This window comes from Megalobrama amblycephala, linkage group LG14 (assembly GCF_018812025.1).
Source record: "Megalobrama amblycephala isolate DHTTF-2021 linkage group LG14, ASM1881202v1, whole genome shotgun sequence".
NCBI lineage: Eukaryota > Metazoa > Chordata > Actinopteri > Cypriniformes > Xenocyprididae > Megalobrama > Megalobrama amblycephala.
In genome coordinates this window covers 7,652,417-7,671,208 of record NC_063057.1, presented here as the reverse complement: position 1 = coordinate 7,671,208, position 18,792 = coordinate 7,652,417, and the positions used below count along the sequence as shown (strand labels likewise).

At 35.7% G+C, this 18,792-nt stretch overlaps 1 protein-coding gene across 3 annotated transcripts in view; it reads left to right on the top strand.

The window, feature by feature from the left end:
- The window catches only part of pde3a (phosphodiesterase 3A, cGMP-inhibited), a 128,718-nt gene that overhangs the window by 69,793 nt on the left and 40,133 nt on the right, over positions 1 to 18,792 (top strand). For all 3 annotated transcript variants that reach the window (XM_048155744.1, XM_048155743.1, XM_048155742.1), the window contains exon 2: positions 2,211 to 2,261. In XM_048155744.1, the coding sequence (XP_048011701.1) occupies positions 2,211 to 2,261 (51 nt within the window). The remainder of the gene's footprint in view (positions 1 to 2,210; positions 2,262 to 18,792) is intronic.

Genomic DNA, 18,792 nt, shown 5'->3' with positions numbered 1-18,792 from the left:
GTTTTAAGTGCCTATTGCCCGCTGTGCACAGTTGCCCTGAAGCCACCGGGGTGGCGGTGCCACCGGGCTTGGGCCCGCCATCGCTGCTCGCAGCTATATTTTTAAATTGTAATAATATTTCACAATATTACTGTTTTTTACTGTATTTTTAATTAAATAAATGTAGCCTTGGTGAGCAGACGAAACTTCATTTAAAAACATTAAAAATCTTAGTGGTTCCAAACTTTTGGACTGTACTGTAAATTAAGTTAATGAAACTCAAAACAATGAAACAATTCAAATTACTTAGTTTCTTGAACTCAAAAGAAAAAGAAAGTTCTAAATACTCATAAAAGTTAATTTGATTGAACTAATTTGTTTAATTTGAGTTTGCCCTACTCGAACCAGGTAATCTTTTGAGCGTTAGGGTTTACAGTGTACTTAGAAAATTGAAATAACCCATTAAACATAAAATTATTATGCAGTCATTTAAGATATTTCTCCAAACCGTTTTGGCATGAAGCGTTCTTTAAAATTAACCTTAGAGTTCTATAGAGATCCACACTTAACCTTTTGTGTACTTTTAAAAAGTGATTGATTTTTTTAGTTCTATTTTTTTTTAAAAATGTTTTTTTTCATATAAAGTTCACATATTATGTTCTGTCACTCTAATTTTGAATAATTGTTCATATATGTGTTATCGTTTCAGTATACAGCCCTGTAGTTTTAATGCCAAACCAAATGAAAAGAACTTGCTTAAAGGAGCAGTTTGTTTGTGAATCATCTTTATTATTTATGTATGAATAGAAACAGGATTGTGGTTCAGGCCTCTTAAGAGCCTGTGAAAGGACTTCTTTACTAGCAGACGGTGGCAGTAATGAATGAATGCATGATGGCAATGTCATGAATGACAGCCATTGGGTTCCTAAAGCTTCAGTTGAGGACACGGCTTGACCCTAAGCCAAAGAGACTTTACGTAACATTATGTAACCCGCAGCGGCCCGGCCGAGATTCCTCTGATTGACACCGAGTTAACGACAGAACCATTTTCAGCCAGCCATAATATCATGCTTTTATGTGAAAGACAGAAAGAAAACTTGCAACAACAACAAAAAAAGTGCATATCATGACATTTACTTCATATGCGCAAAGAAGAAAGACTCCTACTTTTGATTTTGAGTCTCCTACAATAGGTTTACTTGCATCCACTTTTTTCATAATATCCATTGCAGCATCACACATTTTCTCACAGTATCTGAAATGGATTCAGTTCAGAATCTCTTTAGGTAAACAATAACTCCATTTATCATTGATCTTTGAAACTTTGCAGACCTTATGCATTCACAAACAGCTACATTGCACATTACACGAAAGGTAATGTCCGAAAAAGCATAATAGGGGCTGCATAAGATATTCCTCTTTGCTGACAGAGAACTGAGTTTTCCATGACCGTTTCACCTAACTTTGGAAAGTTATTAGGACGTCCTCCGGCTGTAAATACTCCTGTAGATCTGCTCCGTCCATGGTGTTTACATGCAGTGCCAGGTCACATTGTGTACCAGGGAGTTGACGGGATTGAGGGTGGCCGAAGCAAGTATACCCTGATTTACAGCCTGTCTCACTGTATACAATAAAGCCAGCCAGAATGCCATTTGTTTGGCTTCCTCTCCCTTCAAACCAAAGGAAAATATTCATCCAAATAGCTGCATTTTATTTATAAAAGTCCAGTTTCCCAGGCTTGAGTCCTGAGGCTATTTCGGCGGGGTTGAAAGGGCGTCCTGCGCTCCCCGTTTTTTCGTCCTGTGGTGTTTCTCGAACTCAATTGTGGGCGACACGTTTTTTTGTGACGACTCTCAAACCAATGAGGCCTGTTTTTGGCCGCCTGCGGGAACCTCCTACTGTCTGTTAATTAGAGTGTGTAAAGTTTACAGCCTTTGAGAAGCTGTTAAGCGGCGAAGAGCGCCGAGTAAAGGCAGCCTGACTGTGAAATTGAATTATGAGCGTGTGTCACTGAACAAAATGGAAAGTGTGCGAGAGGGAGGGAGCGGAGAGAGAGAGAGAGAGAGGCATCCCTGGAGGCCCTGATCTCTCTCTCTCTCTCTCTGCTGTATTTTTAGTGAGCGAGGTAGAGCGAATAGCCTCACTAGATGCTGAATAGTGAAAGGTGAATGGAATATGTGCTGCACCGTTCTGTGTGTGTGATTCAAAACATCTTGTGTGTCTGTTCACAGATGCTCCCACAGCAAGAATGGGACCACAAAAGAGGCGCCCGAGGATCTCAGGTGAGCGTGTGTGTGTGTGTGTGTGTGTGTGTGTGGATGACTGAAAAAGAGCTGATGAATCTGAACCTGATGAAACCTGAAAGAACATCTCTGGGCCACATTTCACCCCAAAATCAGAGAAATAAAAAATAGTTTTAGAGTCATCAAGGTTTTATTTGCCTTGTGACATAAAACAAAGCATTTTTTTTTTTTGCAAATTTTGTGTGATTTAGTGTATTTCTCATTAGTATAGTGTGAAAAAAAGTGATATAAATAATAGTAATATTTGTTGAACTGCCTTTTAGTTGCACTTATTTAAATAATTGTATATTATAGTTCAAAAATATTCTGAATCTGAAGAGAATAATTGAAAATAATGTGATTTTTTTTAAATATCTGGGGCGCATTAAGGTGATTTTTCTGTATTGCGATAATTAAAATTAAGGTTAATTTGTGCTTAATTGTCATTAAAATAATGTCACACTTTAGCAAGCCCAAAATAGTTCTTGATGCAAAATATCATGATTTTGTGGTGAAGTAGGAGCTTTGAGTTGTTTGTTTTGTTGCTAGATCTCTGATTAATCATTATGACTGCAGTGTAAATGAGTATGTGAGGTGGTGACCCCTAACTGACCTCCTGGATATGAGGTCTTTTAAACATCATCAGTGACATCATCACACTTGGCGAGAAGAGAGTCTGTCCTGTTATGCAGTTCCTTTGGAACTTTGCAACTTTGTAATAATATGCTTGTGCAGCATGCTTTCCCACTAAAACATGTTTTCCTACCAAAATAATATCACTTCCTGGAGGATGATGTTGTTAAAGAACTACCAGGATAAAATGATAAAGTAATACGAATCTGTATTTGGCGTCTTGTTATTGTCATTTTTTTTCATTGGTGTTACTGACTTTGGTGCCTGTTTTTATGTTCTTTAATTAAAAAAAGAATAAAAAAAAGGATATAAATTCATATTGAAAATGGGAAAAACATATGAATTGAATATCAGTTAAAAGAATATTTTTAATAAAACATGTTTTATAGACACTTTACAATAAGCTCCTATTTGATAACACTGAACTAACTATGAGAAATACTTCTAAAGCATTTAAAGTCCCCCTGTATTTAATAATTTTATCGCTTAAAGCTCATCTTTGATCACCAAAATTACATATTTAAACATTTTTTCCTTAAAAAAAATGTATTCATGCTTTAAAATAGTGTGAATGTAACTCTACACCCTTGTCTCATTTAGTATATGCAGTTCTGTGAATATGCAAATTAACCCCGCCTCCACTAGTTTGTGACATCAGAAACACCAGTGATTTCAAACTGCATTTTTGAGACTGAATCTAAACCTGAAAGAACATCCCTGAGCCACATTTCACCCCAAAATCAGAGAAATAGAAAATAATTTTTACTTTAAAAAAAGGAAGCCTGTTTTAGAGTCATTAAAGTTTTATTATTATTTTCAAAACTAAGCATATTTTTCAGAATTTTTTGGTGTCTTTCTCATTAGTATAGTTATATAAATCATAGTAATGTTTGTTGAACTGCCTTTAAGTTGCACTTATTTAAGTTAATAATAAATATTTGTATATTATAGTTAAAAAATAATCATTTTATCCCTTAAAACTGATCTTTGATCACCAAAATGACATATTTCTAAAATGTTTCCTTGAAAAAAAATTTATTCATGCCTTAAAATAGCTTGAATTTCACTCTACACCCTTGTCTCATTTAGTATACGCAGTTCTGTGAATATGCAAATTAACCCCGCCTCCACTAGTTTGTGACATCAGAAACACCAGTGATTTTAAACTGCATTTTTGAGACTGAATCTTAACCTGATGAACATCCCTGAGCCACATTTCACCCCAAAATCAGAGAAATAGAAAATAATTTTTACTTTAAAAAAAGGAAGCCTGTTTTAGAGTCATTAAAGTTTTATTATTATTTTCAAAACTAAGCATATTTTTCAGAATTTTTTGGTGTCTTTCTCATTAGTATAGTTATATAAATCATAGTAATGTTTGTTGAACTGCCTTTTAGTTGCACTTATTTAAGTTAATAATAAATATTTGTATATTATAGTTACAAAAATAATCATTTTATCCCTTAAAACTGATCTTTGATCACCAAAATGACATATTTCTAAAATGTTTCCTTGAAAAAAAAAATATATTCATGCCTTAAAATAGCTTGAATTTCACTCTACACCTTTGCTTCATTTAGTATACACGGTTCTATGAATATGCAAATGAACCCCGCCTCCACTAGTTTGTGACGTCAGAAACACCAGCGATTTCAAACTACGTTTTTGAGACTTTTTGGTTCACTGCAGTTTTAAGGAGAAAATACTCAACAATGGTGTTGATGAAGTATGAATTTGCACATAGTTTGTCTTGAAGCATATTAAAAACAGCACAAAAACATATAAACAACATTAAAAGCTTGATTTTCACCACAGGTGGACTTTACTAATCTTTAACTAATGTTAACAATACTGTAAAGTGTTAACAATAGTATGACAACAGTACAATGGATAATATTTTATCCAATAGATTAGGACACATTTGATGACCCAGAATGATTATTTTGGATGTCTGTGTTTCAAATTTACCCACTCTTTTTTATTCAGGAACTCCCCAGCGTGTGTGTGTGTGTGTGTGTGTGTGTGTGTGTGCGCATATGCTAATGTGTTTGCACATTTTATCTAGTTCTCTTCACGGCTGGGTGAGAGCAGGGAGTAGTGTGACGTCTTTACTGACGTGTTTCTGTACTCTGTGCCCCTGCGTCCGTCCCTCGGTGCTCCATTCATTCCCAGCAGTCTAACCTCCACCTATTTATGCCTTTGCCTCTGACAGAAAGGAAACTCTTTTTTTCTTTCCGTCGGGTCACTTGAGACTTTGGCATCCGTGGCCTTGCGGCGCAGTCCGTCAGAAGGACAGAGATTTCATCCGGGGTCGCGTGTTAACGGAGGTCTGAGGGGATTTGTATCAAAAGCTGCTGTGGTAAACCTAGACAGCCGAAGAGGAGTTAAAGCTATTACGGTGCTGACAGAGACATAAGTTAAAGCACGATACACGACAGCATGAACGTGACCTTAGAAAACAGCTGTCAGTCACCGTGTCTTACAATAGAGCTGTCAGATCGCGCTGAACCGGTGAGGGCGCCTCCCACAATGCACTGGGCCTTGAGAGGACTGTAAGGCTGTGAGCTGATAGCAGGAACAATCCACACGAGGGAAGAATGTAATCGTTGTTCTTTGTGAGCGAGTCGCAATTTATTTATGTGTGTTTGTGTGTGTGTGTGAAAAACTAGAGGTGTGTCTCCATTAGTGTACTTGAGCACCGTTTTGTAGTATAAATAATGCGAGTAGTTTGTGCACACTGGAATTTCAGATGCACTTTAAATACCTGGATGATGCACTTCATTAACTGAAAGACTCAGAAACATCCAGTTTCATTCTAAAAGTTTTAATTCTCCATCAGTGTCGACTCCGGTTTGAACAATGTAAGGATGAACACTGTTACTGACAATCCTCATTTTGGCTGCGTGAGATTCTCCAGCTTTGTTGTTGTTGAGCAACTGTTAAAGCTCCGCCCTCTTCTGCAAAGTGGGCAGCTCATTTGCATTTAAAGGGACACACACAAAAACGGTGTGTTTTTGCTCACACCCAAATAGGGGCGAATTTGACAAGCTGTAATATTTTGAGCTGAAACTTCACAGACACTTTCTGGGGACACCAAAGAGTTATATTACATCTGGTGACAGGGGCGTTAGTAGACCTAAAAACATCTGAAAGGGGCATGTAGTTGACCTAAATGTTAGCATGAAGCAAGAAGTAGCGATCGTCTTTTCTTTCCTATTGTGACATTTATCCGAGTGAAGTGGCTTCTCAAACAAGAACAAATGTAGGGCGGGGCTTGATTTTGGAACTGATTGGATGGTTGTGGTTTGCTATTGGCTGATCTCATATGAGTGACAGGTTGCCCCGTCCTCATCATCAGAGAAGAGATGTCTTTGCAAAAGGGAGGGGAAGATATCTTGATTAAAGATTCTCATAAATGCACGGGAATTAAAAAAAAAATAATGATGTGCACGGATAAATCATTTATTGTAAATACTGCAATATTCCATAAAAAAATTTTAATTGTCGATTTGGATTTCATGGTGACTTTAAAGTGAAAACTGACTGTAGAAGAAAACGGCTTATGCTAATATTGGCTATAGCGCCCCTTGTGGGAACTCTGAGAATGCAATATGTCCTTTATACACACATTTTGGTACACAGCAACAATCAAGCTTGCATGACTAGTAGTGTCTGCATTTCAGGGCTTAGTGGCACATGAATAGTGGGAGGCGTGCGTGTGTGTGTGTGTGTGTGTGTGTGTGTGTGTGTGTGTGTGTGTGTGTGTGTGTGTGTGTGTGTGTGTGTGTGTGTTCAGTGTCTTAGCCATCTTATCAGAAGGATATCCTCCCCCTGAGGATCGATGCTGCTCTTTCTGCTTCACAGCCATATTCAGGCACACATGGTGTTCAGATATATTTGTGTGTGTGTGTGTGTGTGTGCGTGTGTGTGTGCTAGCTAACAGAGCTTGCTCTCTTTTCTAATTACCAAGTGGTTTTATCATTTGTCAATTAAGGGATGTGGTTTTCTCTTGTCTCTGTATCGTATTTGCTGCATGAAACACTGATTAGCACTTCAAAGTTCTCGTTCACCCACAAGCTTTCAAAGTGCAGCCATTCGTGTGCATGATTTCTGCCTGTTTTCCTCCTATTGATCTGTGGAAAGCAGCCATCTCCAGGTTCCAATAACTTATAAAGGTGCGGAGTAGTGCAAACACGGCTGATATTTGAACTTGTGACCATTGATGAGAGTAGAGAAAGTGAAGAAGTGTGAGTGTGTGGACCTCAGGAGACCCTGCTCTTCCTTGTACCTTTCCCAGGGTGCACTGGGTTTCCCAAGTGGATGTATTGTTGGTGTTAGTGCTCAACTACCTTCACACTCATTAGTAGTTGCAACATTACATCACTGCTCATTTGCATGAACAAACTTTTCTCACAAAAGAACATGGTTTGTTAAATTTTGCCCCAATCAAAAATGTATATTATATTATATTATATTATATTATATTATATTATATTATATTATATTATATTATATTATATTATATTATATTATATTATATTATATATATCTTATATTATATATAAAATGTTTAAAATGCATTACAGTAATAGGAATGTTGTGGTTCAAATGTATATAATATAATATAATATAATATAATATAATATAATATAATATAATATAATATAATATCATATCATATCATATCATATAATATAATATAATATAATTAGTGCTGTCAAATGATGAATCACGATTAATTGCATCCAAAATAAAAGTTTGTTTACATAATATGTGTGTGTACTGTGTATATTTATTATGTATATACATAATAAATATAATAAATACACACATGCATGTACATATATATAATAGAAATATTTTTATATATAAATATATAAACATACAAATATATACATGTATGTGTGTGTATTTATGTATGCATAATACATATACACAGTACACACACATATTATGTAAACAAACTTTTATTTTGGATGCGATTAATCACAATTAATCATTTGACAGCCCTAATTATTTTTAAACTTAAACTTTTAAACCACAAGATTCCTATTACTGTAATGCATGTAAACATTTTATTTAAATTAAAATGAGTAAACTAGGGAATTTTGGTATTTTTTTCTTATTAGATTCCTATGTGTGTATGTATATATATATATATATATATATATATATATATATATATATATATATATATATATATATATATATACTATATTGCCAAAAGTTTTGGGACGCCTGCCTTTCCATGCACATGAACTTTAATGACATCCCATTCTTAATCCGTAGGGTTTAATATGGAGTTGGCCCACCCTTTGCAGCTATAACAGCCTCAACTCTTCTGGGAAGGCTTTCCACAAGGCTTAGGAGTGTGTTTATGGGAATTTTTGACCATTCTTCTAGAAGCGCATTTGTGAGGTCAGGCAGTGATGTTGGCGGGAAGGCCTGGCTCACAGTCTCCGCTCTAATTCATCCCAAAGGTGTTCTGTCGGGTTGAGGTCAGGCCAGTCAAGTTCCTCCACACCAAACTCGCTCATCCATGTCTTTATGGACCTTGCTTTGTGCACTGGTGCGCAGTCATGTTGGAGCAGGAAGGGGCCATCCCCAAACTGTTGCCACAAAGTTGGGAGCATGAAATTGTCCAAAATGTCTTGGTATGCTGAAGCATTAAGAGTTCCTTTCACTGGAACTAAGGGTTCAAGCCCAACTCCTGAAAATCAACCCCACACCATAATCCCCCCTCCAAACTTTACACTTGACACAATGCAGTCAGGCAAGTACCGTTCTCCTGGAACCACCAAACCCAGACTCCAGAGAACATGTATCCACTGCTCTAGAGTCCAGTGACGGCGTGCTTTACACCACTGCATCCCACGCTTTGCATTGCACCTGGTGATGTAAGGCTTGGATGCAGCTGCTCGGCCATGGAAACTCATTCCATGAAGCTCTCTACTCACTGTTCTTGAGCTAATCTGAAGGCCACATGAAGTTTGGAGGTCTGTAGGTATTGATTCTGCAGAAAGTTGGCGACTTCTGCGCACTGTGTGCCTCAGCATGCGCTGACCCCGCTCTGTGATTTTACCTGGCCTACCACTTTGTGCCTGAGTTGCTGTTGTTCCCAATTGCTTCCACTTTGTTATAATGCCACTAACAGTTGAAAAATGGAATATTTAGCAGTGAGGAAATTCCACAAATGGACTTATTGCACAGGTGGCAACCTATCACGGTACCACGCTTGAATTCACTGAGCTCCTGAGAGCGACCCATTCTTTCACAAATGTTTGTAGAAGCAGATTTTATACACCTGTGGCCATGGAAGTGATTGGAACAGCTGAATTCATTGATTTGGAGGGGTGTCCCAATACTTTTGGCAATATAAAGTACATATATATAATGTTTGTTGTGAAATATGATATTTTTGTCCGGTTTCATGTCTTGTGGCATTTTAGCAACGTTGCGTCCCATTAGTAGCCGTCACATTACATCCCGTCTTATTTGCATAAACATGAAATGTCTCAGCTTTATCACAAACAGCACTGGACTTGTTCCCATTGCATAGTCACTCGTGTTCCTGGAAACTTCCAGTTGACTTGCCGCTGCAAATTCACTGTCAGTGTGAACGTCCCCTCAGAGTGAGTGCAGAAAAACTATCAAATCTCACTGTGTCGTAAAAAAGTGTAAAGGAGTGGGAAGGCATTTTTGTTGACCAATTTAGCCCAAACAACTATTTATTGTGTGAGCCCTGAGGTAACGCTCTTTGCCCGGCTGTCACTTAGCAACAGGCTATTTTCAATATAAATGCTTCCTGTGCCGTGTGGAGCACCTGTGTGCCGTGTCTCACTCTCGCGGCCCGGGGCAGCGGCGCAGCTGAGACTGCATGTGTGAGGTGTGTGCTTCACACTCACAACGGCCACTAAAGACACTGAGAAGCAGCCAGACGGACTGATCCCTGATTTTCCCCAACACTGGCATCATGAGGAAGAGGCGGGCCACCACCAGACACGGTCCGCTCTGCCCTTATCATGGCCTCCAGGTGGGAGATACACTGTATTCTTTTTATTACTGCTAATATTCATCTGTACACAGTGAAAAGTTTGGATACCTTTGGCTGAAATGTTTCTCTGGATGTTAGGGTAGGGTTTTGCATAGATGCTTGAAATTTAGTATATATAATTTTTTTTTTTTTTTTTTTTTACAAAAATACATTGTGCCTACATGTGTTTCTTAGCACAACTAAGCATTTAATGAAAGTGTTTTGTTGTTGTTGTTGTTGTTGTTTTATAGTGTTTTGTTTAACTCTTTTGGTCACTGCATAATTCCAGTATTTCAATTTGTGATATTTCAAAGTTGTGATACTAAAATATGGAAGATATTCAGAATAAAAATGGGTAGATGTGTCCAAACTTTTGACTAGTGTACTATTTTTCATAAATAATTTAAAAACATTTTTGTATCATTGTTATACTATTTAATTTATTTTATTAATTTTATATATCATTTTATTTTTTATATTGTCTATTTTCATTTTAAAGTTTTAGTAATTTTATTTTATTTTATTTTTTTAATTTTCTATTTAGTTTTTAAGTTTTGTTGTCTTTTTTTATTAGTTTGGTTTTTTTTATTTGTCTATATAGTTTTTAGTTTTAGTTTACTTTGTTATTTTAAATATTCAACTTAATTTAATGAAAATGTAATAGCAGAAATTAAAAAGTTCAAGTTTTTATATTTATTTCATTTTTATTTTATTTTATTTTTTTATTATTATTTTTTTTTATTTATTTTTTTTGTTTATATTTATTTTATTTTATTATTATTTTTATATTTATTTTATTTTATTTCATTTTTATTTTATTTATTTATTTTTTTATTTTATTTTGTTTTATTTTATTTTATTTTGTTTTATTTTATTTTATTTTATTTTATTAAATTTTTATTTTATTTTATTTTATTTTATTTTATTTTATTTTATTTTATTTTATTTTATTTTATTTTATTTTATTTTATTTTATTTTATTTTATTTTATTTTATTTTATTTTATTTTATTTTATTTTATTTTATTTTATTTTATTTTATTTTATTTTATTTTATTTTATTTTATTTATTTTATTTTATTTCCTGACATGAAAATGTTCATGTTAAGGTTTTATTTAATGATAATAACACTGCTCAGACGTCACTCATAATCCAAAGGGGTCCTCGGGGTCTCTTTGTTTTCGAAGGCGTCAGATGAATATATTTTACAGTCATACAGTATTTCCTGTGAATCACGCCGTGTGTCTTTGTGGAGAAGGAGATTTGTGGTGTGTCAGGGAAGCTCAGAGGTTGTGTAAATCACTAGTCCACTTACAGATTTATCTTCATCTCGATCACCTTCCCAGCCAACTCATCTCACACAACGGCCCGAGTCGTGTGTATTACAATGACAAAAATGATGTTTTCGACGGAGGGAAGAAAAAATGGAACAAGATCAAATACAATATTTTGGTTCAAAGCTGGAAGCTCATTGGATTCAGATCATTACCTTCGGCAACATTGAGTCAAGAATAAAGATGTCTGCATCCAACATCACCGCAGTCAGACGTCACAGAACAAGAGTTGAGCTCTTGGAATTTGTGGGACACCACACCAAGAATCTTAAGTAACCCCCTATAAAAACCACCTCATTTTTCAACAGTGCACAATATTGACGTGGTTTATAGTCTAGTTATGGTAGTCTGTGCACCAAACAGAGGTTTAAAAACACTTGGCTCTTGCTCATGGGTGAAAGTGTCGAAGCGTTGTGACACGGACTCCTCCCGCCAGTTCAGTATTGTGTAGTAAAGTAAGAAGTGCTCTTTCCACAAGCAGCCATTAACATTCTTGTGCTGTGAGGACCTCAGGCAGCTCAGTTCATTCACAATTTAGTCGTGCTGTAATTTTTATGATGCCGTTGTGACACGCTGGCTGTTAAAACTGCTGTCAAGGGGCGAGAGCAATGGCGATACACAGTCTGTGTGGTGCTGAAGTGCTACCACAGTTTGTCACGCTTGTTTTGTGTCATTTCTCATGCTTAAAAACTCATTTCCATGCAAAAACATGAATACATTCCACCGGCCAAGACTGTAATATCATTACGTTCAGGAGGAGGTGAAGAGATCTGCAGTTAGAGGGTAAAGATCTGGGTTGTATGTACAAGGCCTGTGTTTGTGCATGTGTCTTTTATACCGCATTATATATTTATTTATATTCATGTACGCTACCATTCAAAAGAAATGTGTACTTTTATTCAGCAAGGATGCATTAAATTAATCAAAAGGGACAGTAAAGTCATTTATAATCCTAGAAAAGATTCTATTCAGCAAAGAATCCTTAAAACACTGTTTTCATCATTGATAATAATAATCATAAATGTTTCTTGAGCAGCAAATCATCATATTAGAATGATTTCTGAAGGATCATGTGACACTGAAGACTGGAGTAATGATACTGAAAATTCAGCTTTGATCACTGGATATAAATTACACTTTACCATATATTCACATAGAAAACTGTTATTTAAAATTGTAATAATATTTCACAATTTTACAGTTTTTACTGTATTTTTGATCAAATAAATGCAGCCTTGGTGAGCAGAAGAGACTTGCGGTAGTGTACGTATAATTTGTGTTATTTATTTCAAGACATTTAAGCATAGTAAAACCCCCAAGTTTTTTTTTTTTTTTACTGCACAGCAGATAATTAATCAATAAATTGAGTACAGAAATGCTACCATGATGTATAAATAGTTCAAATTATATAATATCATTAGGAACGTTTTTTGCAGTTCCTATAACTATTAGCAGAAGTATAACCACTTTTTGGCATGTTTGCACCACATGCAGGAACTGGGAATCATTTTAGTTACAGTAACGCCTTTTGGTGGACTAAATTAGCTTCTGCTTCAGAGTAGAGACCCTACTGCTGTCAAAAGTAAAGACTTTGATACTAAGTCGGTACTGAAGTTTTAAAAATGTGGCTGGAAGTTTTAAAAACAAACGGCTCGTAGGGACTATGAGCTTCTTCCTGGGTTTGTGACATCACAAACCCCAAAATTTACATAAACCCCGCCCCCGAGAACACACAACAAAGGGGGCGTGGCAATGTTGAGCTGCTTTAGAGAAGAGGAAGAGTTGTTGTAGTAGAATGTTGTTGTCATGCCGTCATTTTACGCCGGACTGCTTCACAAACGAGGGTCAATTCAACACAAAAGATGAACATGACGGCACATGCTAGTGGATGAGTTGAATCAACTCCACAGCAACTACATAAATTTATCCACTAACCATTCAGAAACGTCCAGTTTCATTCTAAAAGTTGTAACTTCTTCCTGAGTCTCTCCATCAGTGTCGACTCCGGTTTGAACAATGTAAGGCTGAACACCGTTACTGACAATCCTCATTTTGGCTGCGTGAGATTCTCCAGCTTTGTTGTTGTTGAGCTGTTAAAGCTCCGCCCTCTTCTGGAAAGTGGGCAGCTCATTTGCATTTAAAGGGACACACACAAAAACGGCGTGTTTTTGCTCACACCCAAATAGGGGCGAATTTGACAAGCTATAATAAATGATCTGAGCTGAAACTTCACAGACACATTCTGGGGACAAGAGAGACTTATATTACATCTTGTGAAAAGTGGCATTATAGTTCCCCTTTAAATGACGTCACTGTCAGCCGGCTTATGTCACTTCAGAGTTCCTACTGATGGTGCAAATGCAACAAGGAAAATGGCCCTAAAATTTAGTTTTTGAGGGACTGGGCTAGTTACTACCTGTTATTCACTATTAAAATATACAAACTATATTATAAAAATGTTTTTTGCATTACAGTAATGAGTCACTTTGAGGGTGATATATGTTTAATACTTTAATAAATTTTTGGGTGGTATGTTCTTTACAGGTTTTGTGATATATAGTCAATAAATATACTGTAAAACACTTTGGATATAAGCACAAAATTAAGTGCCAGATTGTGTTTATTGAGCACAAAGAGCTCGTTCATGCTGTTGTATCTTGACGGGACAGTCGCGGTGAAGAGTTAAGGAAACATCTCAGCTGGTGTAAAGGGTTCTTCCTCTTTCATGCCTCGCTGCACCTGTTATGCCCGTGGACGGAGCTTTACCATCTGCGCGTGATGCGGTCTCGTGTGCGCGAGCCGAGTCTAGAAACACGTGCCTGCGCACGAATCAAAGCCCTCGCTCTCGCTTTTATGCTTAAGCACATTCACATCCCATCGGACGCCGTGTTTTGAATGCATATGCACGTAGAATAACATGACTCAGCATCTCTCTGTGCTGTGCTAAAGAGTTGTCTAGCGTATAAGCCCTAGTTCACTGTGATCAATGAGACGCTATTAGAGGACTTTTCCCTCCCGGCTGTCCTGGACCACTGTGTGTACCACTGTTCACAATGACCAGGACGGATCGATACTGTTTCCACCAGCAACCCTCATTTTGTTCCCTGGATCTGTTGTTGATATCACCTATGCACACACACATAAGCACACAGACACAATCGCACTAATCCGAGGACATTAGCCGTGGAGAGAGTCCATTTCAGTCAGGTAATGGGCAGATTTCGCTATCACAGGATGTCGTAAAGGTTGCGCTGAAGAGCAAGATAATGTGTGCTTTTTAAGGCCGGGCTCTCTGGGTTCTGTCAGCCGCCCTCAAAGCGAAAGTGCTTGAGCAACTTTCCCATAAACACGTCTCTTGTTTTAGTTCGTGATAAAACACAAACACGCGTGTGCTAAAGTTTAAGAGAGCCAGAGTTTGGTTTTATGGCCCATTGTTTGCACTGAGCATCTTCTTGGAGAAGGCTTGTTTGACAAGCTCGTCGCTGACTCGCGTCTCTTGATGTTCCTCGCGCCGGACTCTGTTTTGATAACGGATTGAGACAGGAGGAGTGGGAGAGGGAAAAATGTAATGAAAGGAAGGAGCCGAAAGACTCCTACGCAAGGAGCGATGTTGTCTCAGGCCACTTAACCTCGCTTTCCCTGCGTTCTATATTTAATCGGCCTCTTACACTTCCTGGCAGTCCGCGTGTGACCCTAGTGGAAGACCGGAGTAACACAGAGAGAAGAGAGGAAGTGTTTCTGTCTCCAAACACTTCTCGAAAATCTGTCAGGAACATGCACAGGTCACATTTCACCCCACCATGAAATACTGAAATATTAAAAAAAGAAAAGGAGGACTACTTTTTCTGTTTTTCTTGTCCTGTTCACATTAAAATATTTTACACATGTAAATATGACTGTAGTGCAGTAAGGTGTGTTATATGTGTGTTTTTATATATTTATATGTATATTATTTGATATAAATATTGCTTTTATTGTACATATGTATTATACGTGTATATAATATTTATATTTTTTATAATATTATATAATTATTTATTTATTATTAAATATAATGTATTTTATTTTTATTTCCAATTTTTATATATATATATATAATTAGATGTAAATATATGATTATGTAAATATTTTATACAATATATATATTATACAGTACATATAATACAGGTTTACTATCTATATATTATATGTATTATTGTATTAATATTAAATATAATGTATTTTATTTTTATTTCCAATTTAAATATATATAATTAGATGTAAATATATGATTATGTAAATATTTTATACAATATATATAATATACAGTACATATAATACAGGTTTACTATGTATATATTATATGTACTGTATATAATATTTATATAATTATTTATTTATTATTAAATATAATGTATTTTATTTTTATTTCCAATTTAAAATGTATAATTAGATGCAAATGTTGTATGACTATATATTAATATATTAGTCATATTATCATGAAAAATGTAAGCAAATGTAAAAATGTAAGGATATTTAGGCATATATATATATATATATATATATATATATATATATATATATATATATATATAGTAAATGTGCTGAATATAATATTTATATATTATTGTTTTAATAGTAAATATAATGTATTTTATTTTTATTTCCAATTTAAATATATATAATAAAATGAAAATATATGATTATGTAAATATTACAGTCTATATATTATATACTATACATATAATACATGTTTACTATAAAAAAGTATTAAAAATGTACTGTATATAATACTTATATATTATTGTAGTAATATTAAAAATAATGTATTTCATTTTTATTTCCAATTTATACATGTATATAATTAGATGTAAATATTGTATTATTATATAATTAGTCATGTTATCATGAAAATGTGAGCACATTTACGCATATTTATTATTTGTATTTTATCATCTACATGTACATTATTTAAATATTTACAGTATATAAACTTGACTTTATATAAATATATATATATATAACCATATTACAGTCACATTTATTTTAAAAACGTCTTTATTTGGGGTAGAATGTGACGTTGACATGTTTTTGCCAGATTCACCTACACATAAACAACATATAATGATTCTGAGAAAGGTCTTCTTTTTTTCCACAAAGGGTCGCTGTCACGCCCCCTGCTGTGGGTCGTGAGGTCGTGACCCGGTGTTGCGGGAGGGGAGGGGAGAGATCGTGAGGTCACAGCTCTCTTCTTTTCATCCACATGCAGCACTCATTAATAGTTCACCACAGTCATAATTCTTGACCTGTGCCAACTCTTCACGGCTGATAAAGCCATGAGCCATCCTGTTTCCGACAGTTAAAACTGAACCCAGCAGCCATTCTTTTCCCAAATATGCACATTGGCGAACAGTTTCTGTTTACATACTGCAGTTTTACAACCCAAACGTTTTGCCGAAGCTCTCGTTCCAAGTGTCATCCGCCTCTCACACAGTCTTTTGGCATCTAACAGCGGCTAACTCTGAGATATGTAGCGTAACGTTGTGCGTGCATCCTCCACATGTTCTCGTTGTAGCCTGAGTGATGGATGTCAGAGAAGTTCCAGAATGCTTCAGTGTGTTTGAGTTTGTGCTCTTACTTCGCCCTGAGCGCAGTGGCTAATTAGCGCTCCTCACTCCAGGCTTGTTTAGTGAGCGTGAGCTACGAGTCGACGCTGCCACATTAGTGCTGACATGCCACACGTCAGTCTCTGTGAGACGCTTACATGGTGAAAAGAACATTTCGTTTTAAATGCACACTAATTTAAATGCAATAGGCCTGTTTGTTGCCGCTCTTTTGCTAAATTCTAAAATGCTAAATTTCTCCTGAAACGTCGATATTCTGTGTTTTCAATCCCATGCATTTGCATAATGCATCATCTTTCTCTAGCAGAAACGCATGCATTTTTTGGCATTAGAGAGTATTTTACTCTCATTATGGTTGCTCTAATTATGAGCATAATCACAAAATTCTGTTTACAAGAGCTCGCACTTAATCGCAGTACTGCCTTAATCGCATTATGAATGCAGCTGTTATGTGTGTGAGCATGTCTGTCTGCCAGTGCAATGTTTTCCTCATGCTGTTATGTGTTTGCATAGAATTATAAACATAACTAGATTTTCTGGTCTTTGGTTATGGTTTCTGTCCAGGAATAGTACAGGTAGTATGGTAACGTGCCAATCTGAACGCACCAAATTTGGTCACGACAGACTGCTGTGTAATTTTGCCAAAGCTAAAAGCCCAAAATGGCCACATGAGTTTGAGATTGGAAATGCAAGAATATTAATTTTCTTTGATGTGGCAACAGAAATTGTCCTTTTTTGGTGTGTGCCCAGGTTTGAATTATTAGTATTATCTTGCCCTCATGATCTGTTTTAAGGCAGCTCTACCTAATGTTTCTTTTATGTAATCCAAGTGAGGGATTTTGCATTATTCACCGAGGGTAGTTTCCTGTGACCTCACTGTGAGGAGCGCATTACTGAGAAAATCCGATACAGTAAAATGAGACCGAGCGCTTAATACACGTGTGTGTTTTATACGCAAACAGACACTGCTGACGCGGACGTGTTGCCATGGAAACAGCTCATCCGTCGGTCTCACATGCGCAGTGCTGTCAGCGGCACATGGGCTGGCAGAATGAGTTTTTGATGGAGGGAAAAAATGTAAACAAACACACACATCACTTCATGGTTGACCCGGCTGTCTGTGTCATGTGTCTGTTTCCTCTTTGTTTCATGCATGAGTTTATGAGGTTTCACAGAAGATGCTGATGTTGACAGAACAGATTATCTTCTTAAAATAATAGTTTCACAAATTTATTGTGAAATTTAAAAAAAAGAAAGAAAAAAAAGTCAATACTTGTTCATTTTTGTTAGTGGTTTTTGCTAAGATGCTTGCAATTGTTCATAGTAGGAAAAATAATTACTATGGTAGTCAATAGGGGGCGCGATCTTTTTGGTTATTGACATTCTTCCAAATATCTTTCTTTGTGCTCAGCAGAACAATGAAATTCAGACAGGTTTGGAACAACTTAATAAATGACAGAATTTTCATTTTTGAGTGAACTAACCCTTTAATAAGTTAAAATTGCATGATTATAAAGCCACAATTGTGTCTTATAAAGTCAGAATTGTGATATATAAATTGCAATTCTTATTTTTTTCTCAGAAGTGCTCATTTATATCTCTCAATTCTGACTTTCTTTTCTCAGAATTGTAAGCTTATATCTATAATATATTGTATATATTCTGACTTTAAGCCACAATTACGATCCATATAATACTTTTTTTTTTTTTTTTTTTTTTTTTTTGCAAAATGTATTTTTATAATATTCTCTCTCTGTTTTTTACTCAAGTAATGATTCATAAAAAATGAAAACCAAAACCAGTATGGAATAATTGTTAACATTAGGGATAAGAAAGCTGCAAACGGTTTTAATTTATTTCCAAAATGAATGTACAAATGATTCTGTACCTCTGCGTGTTTATATATTCATAATTATTATACACAGAAC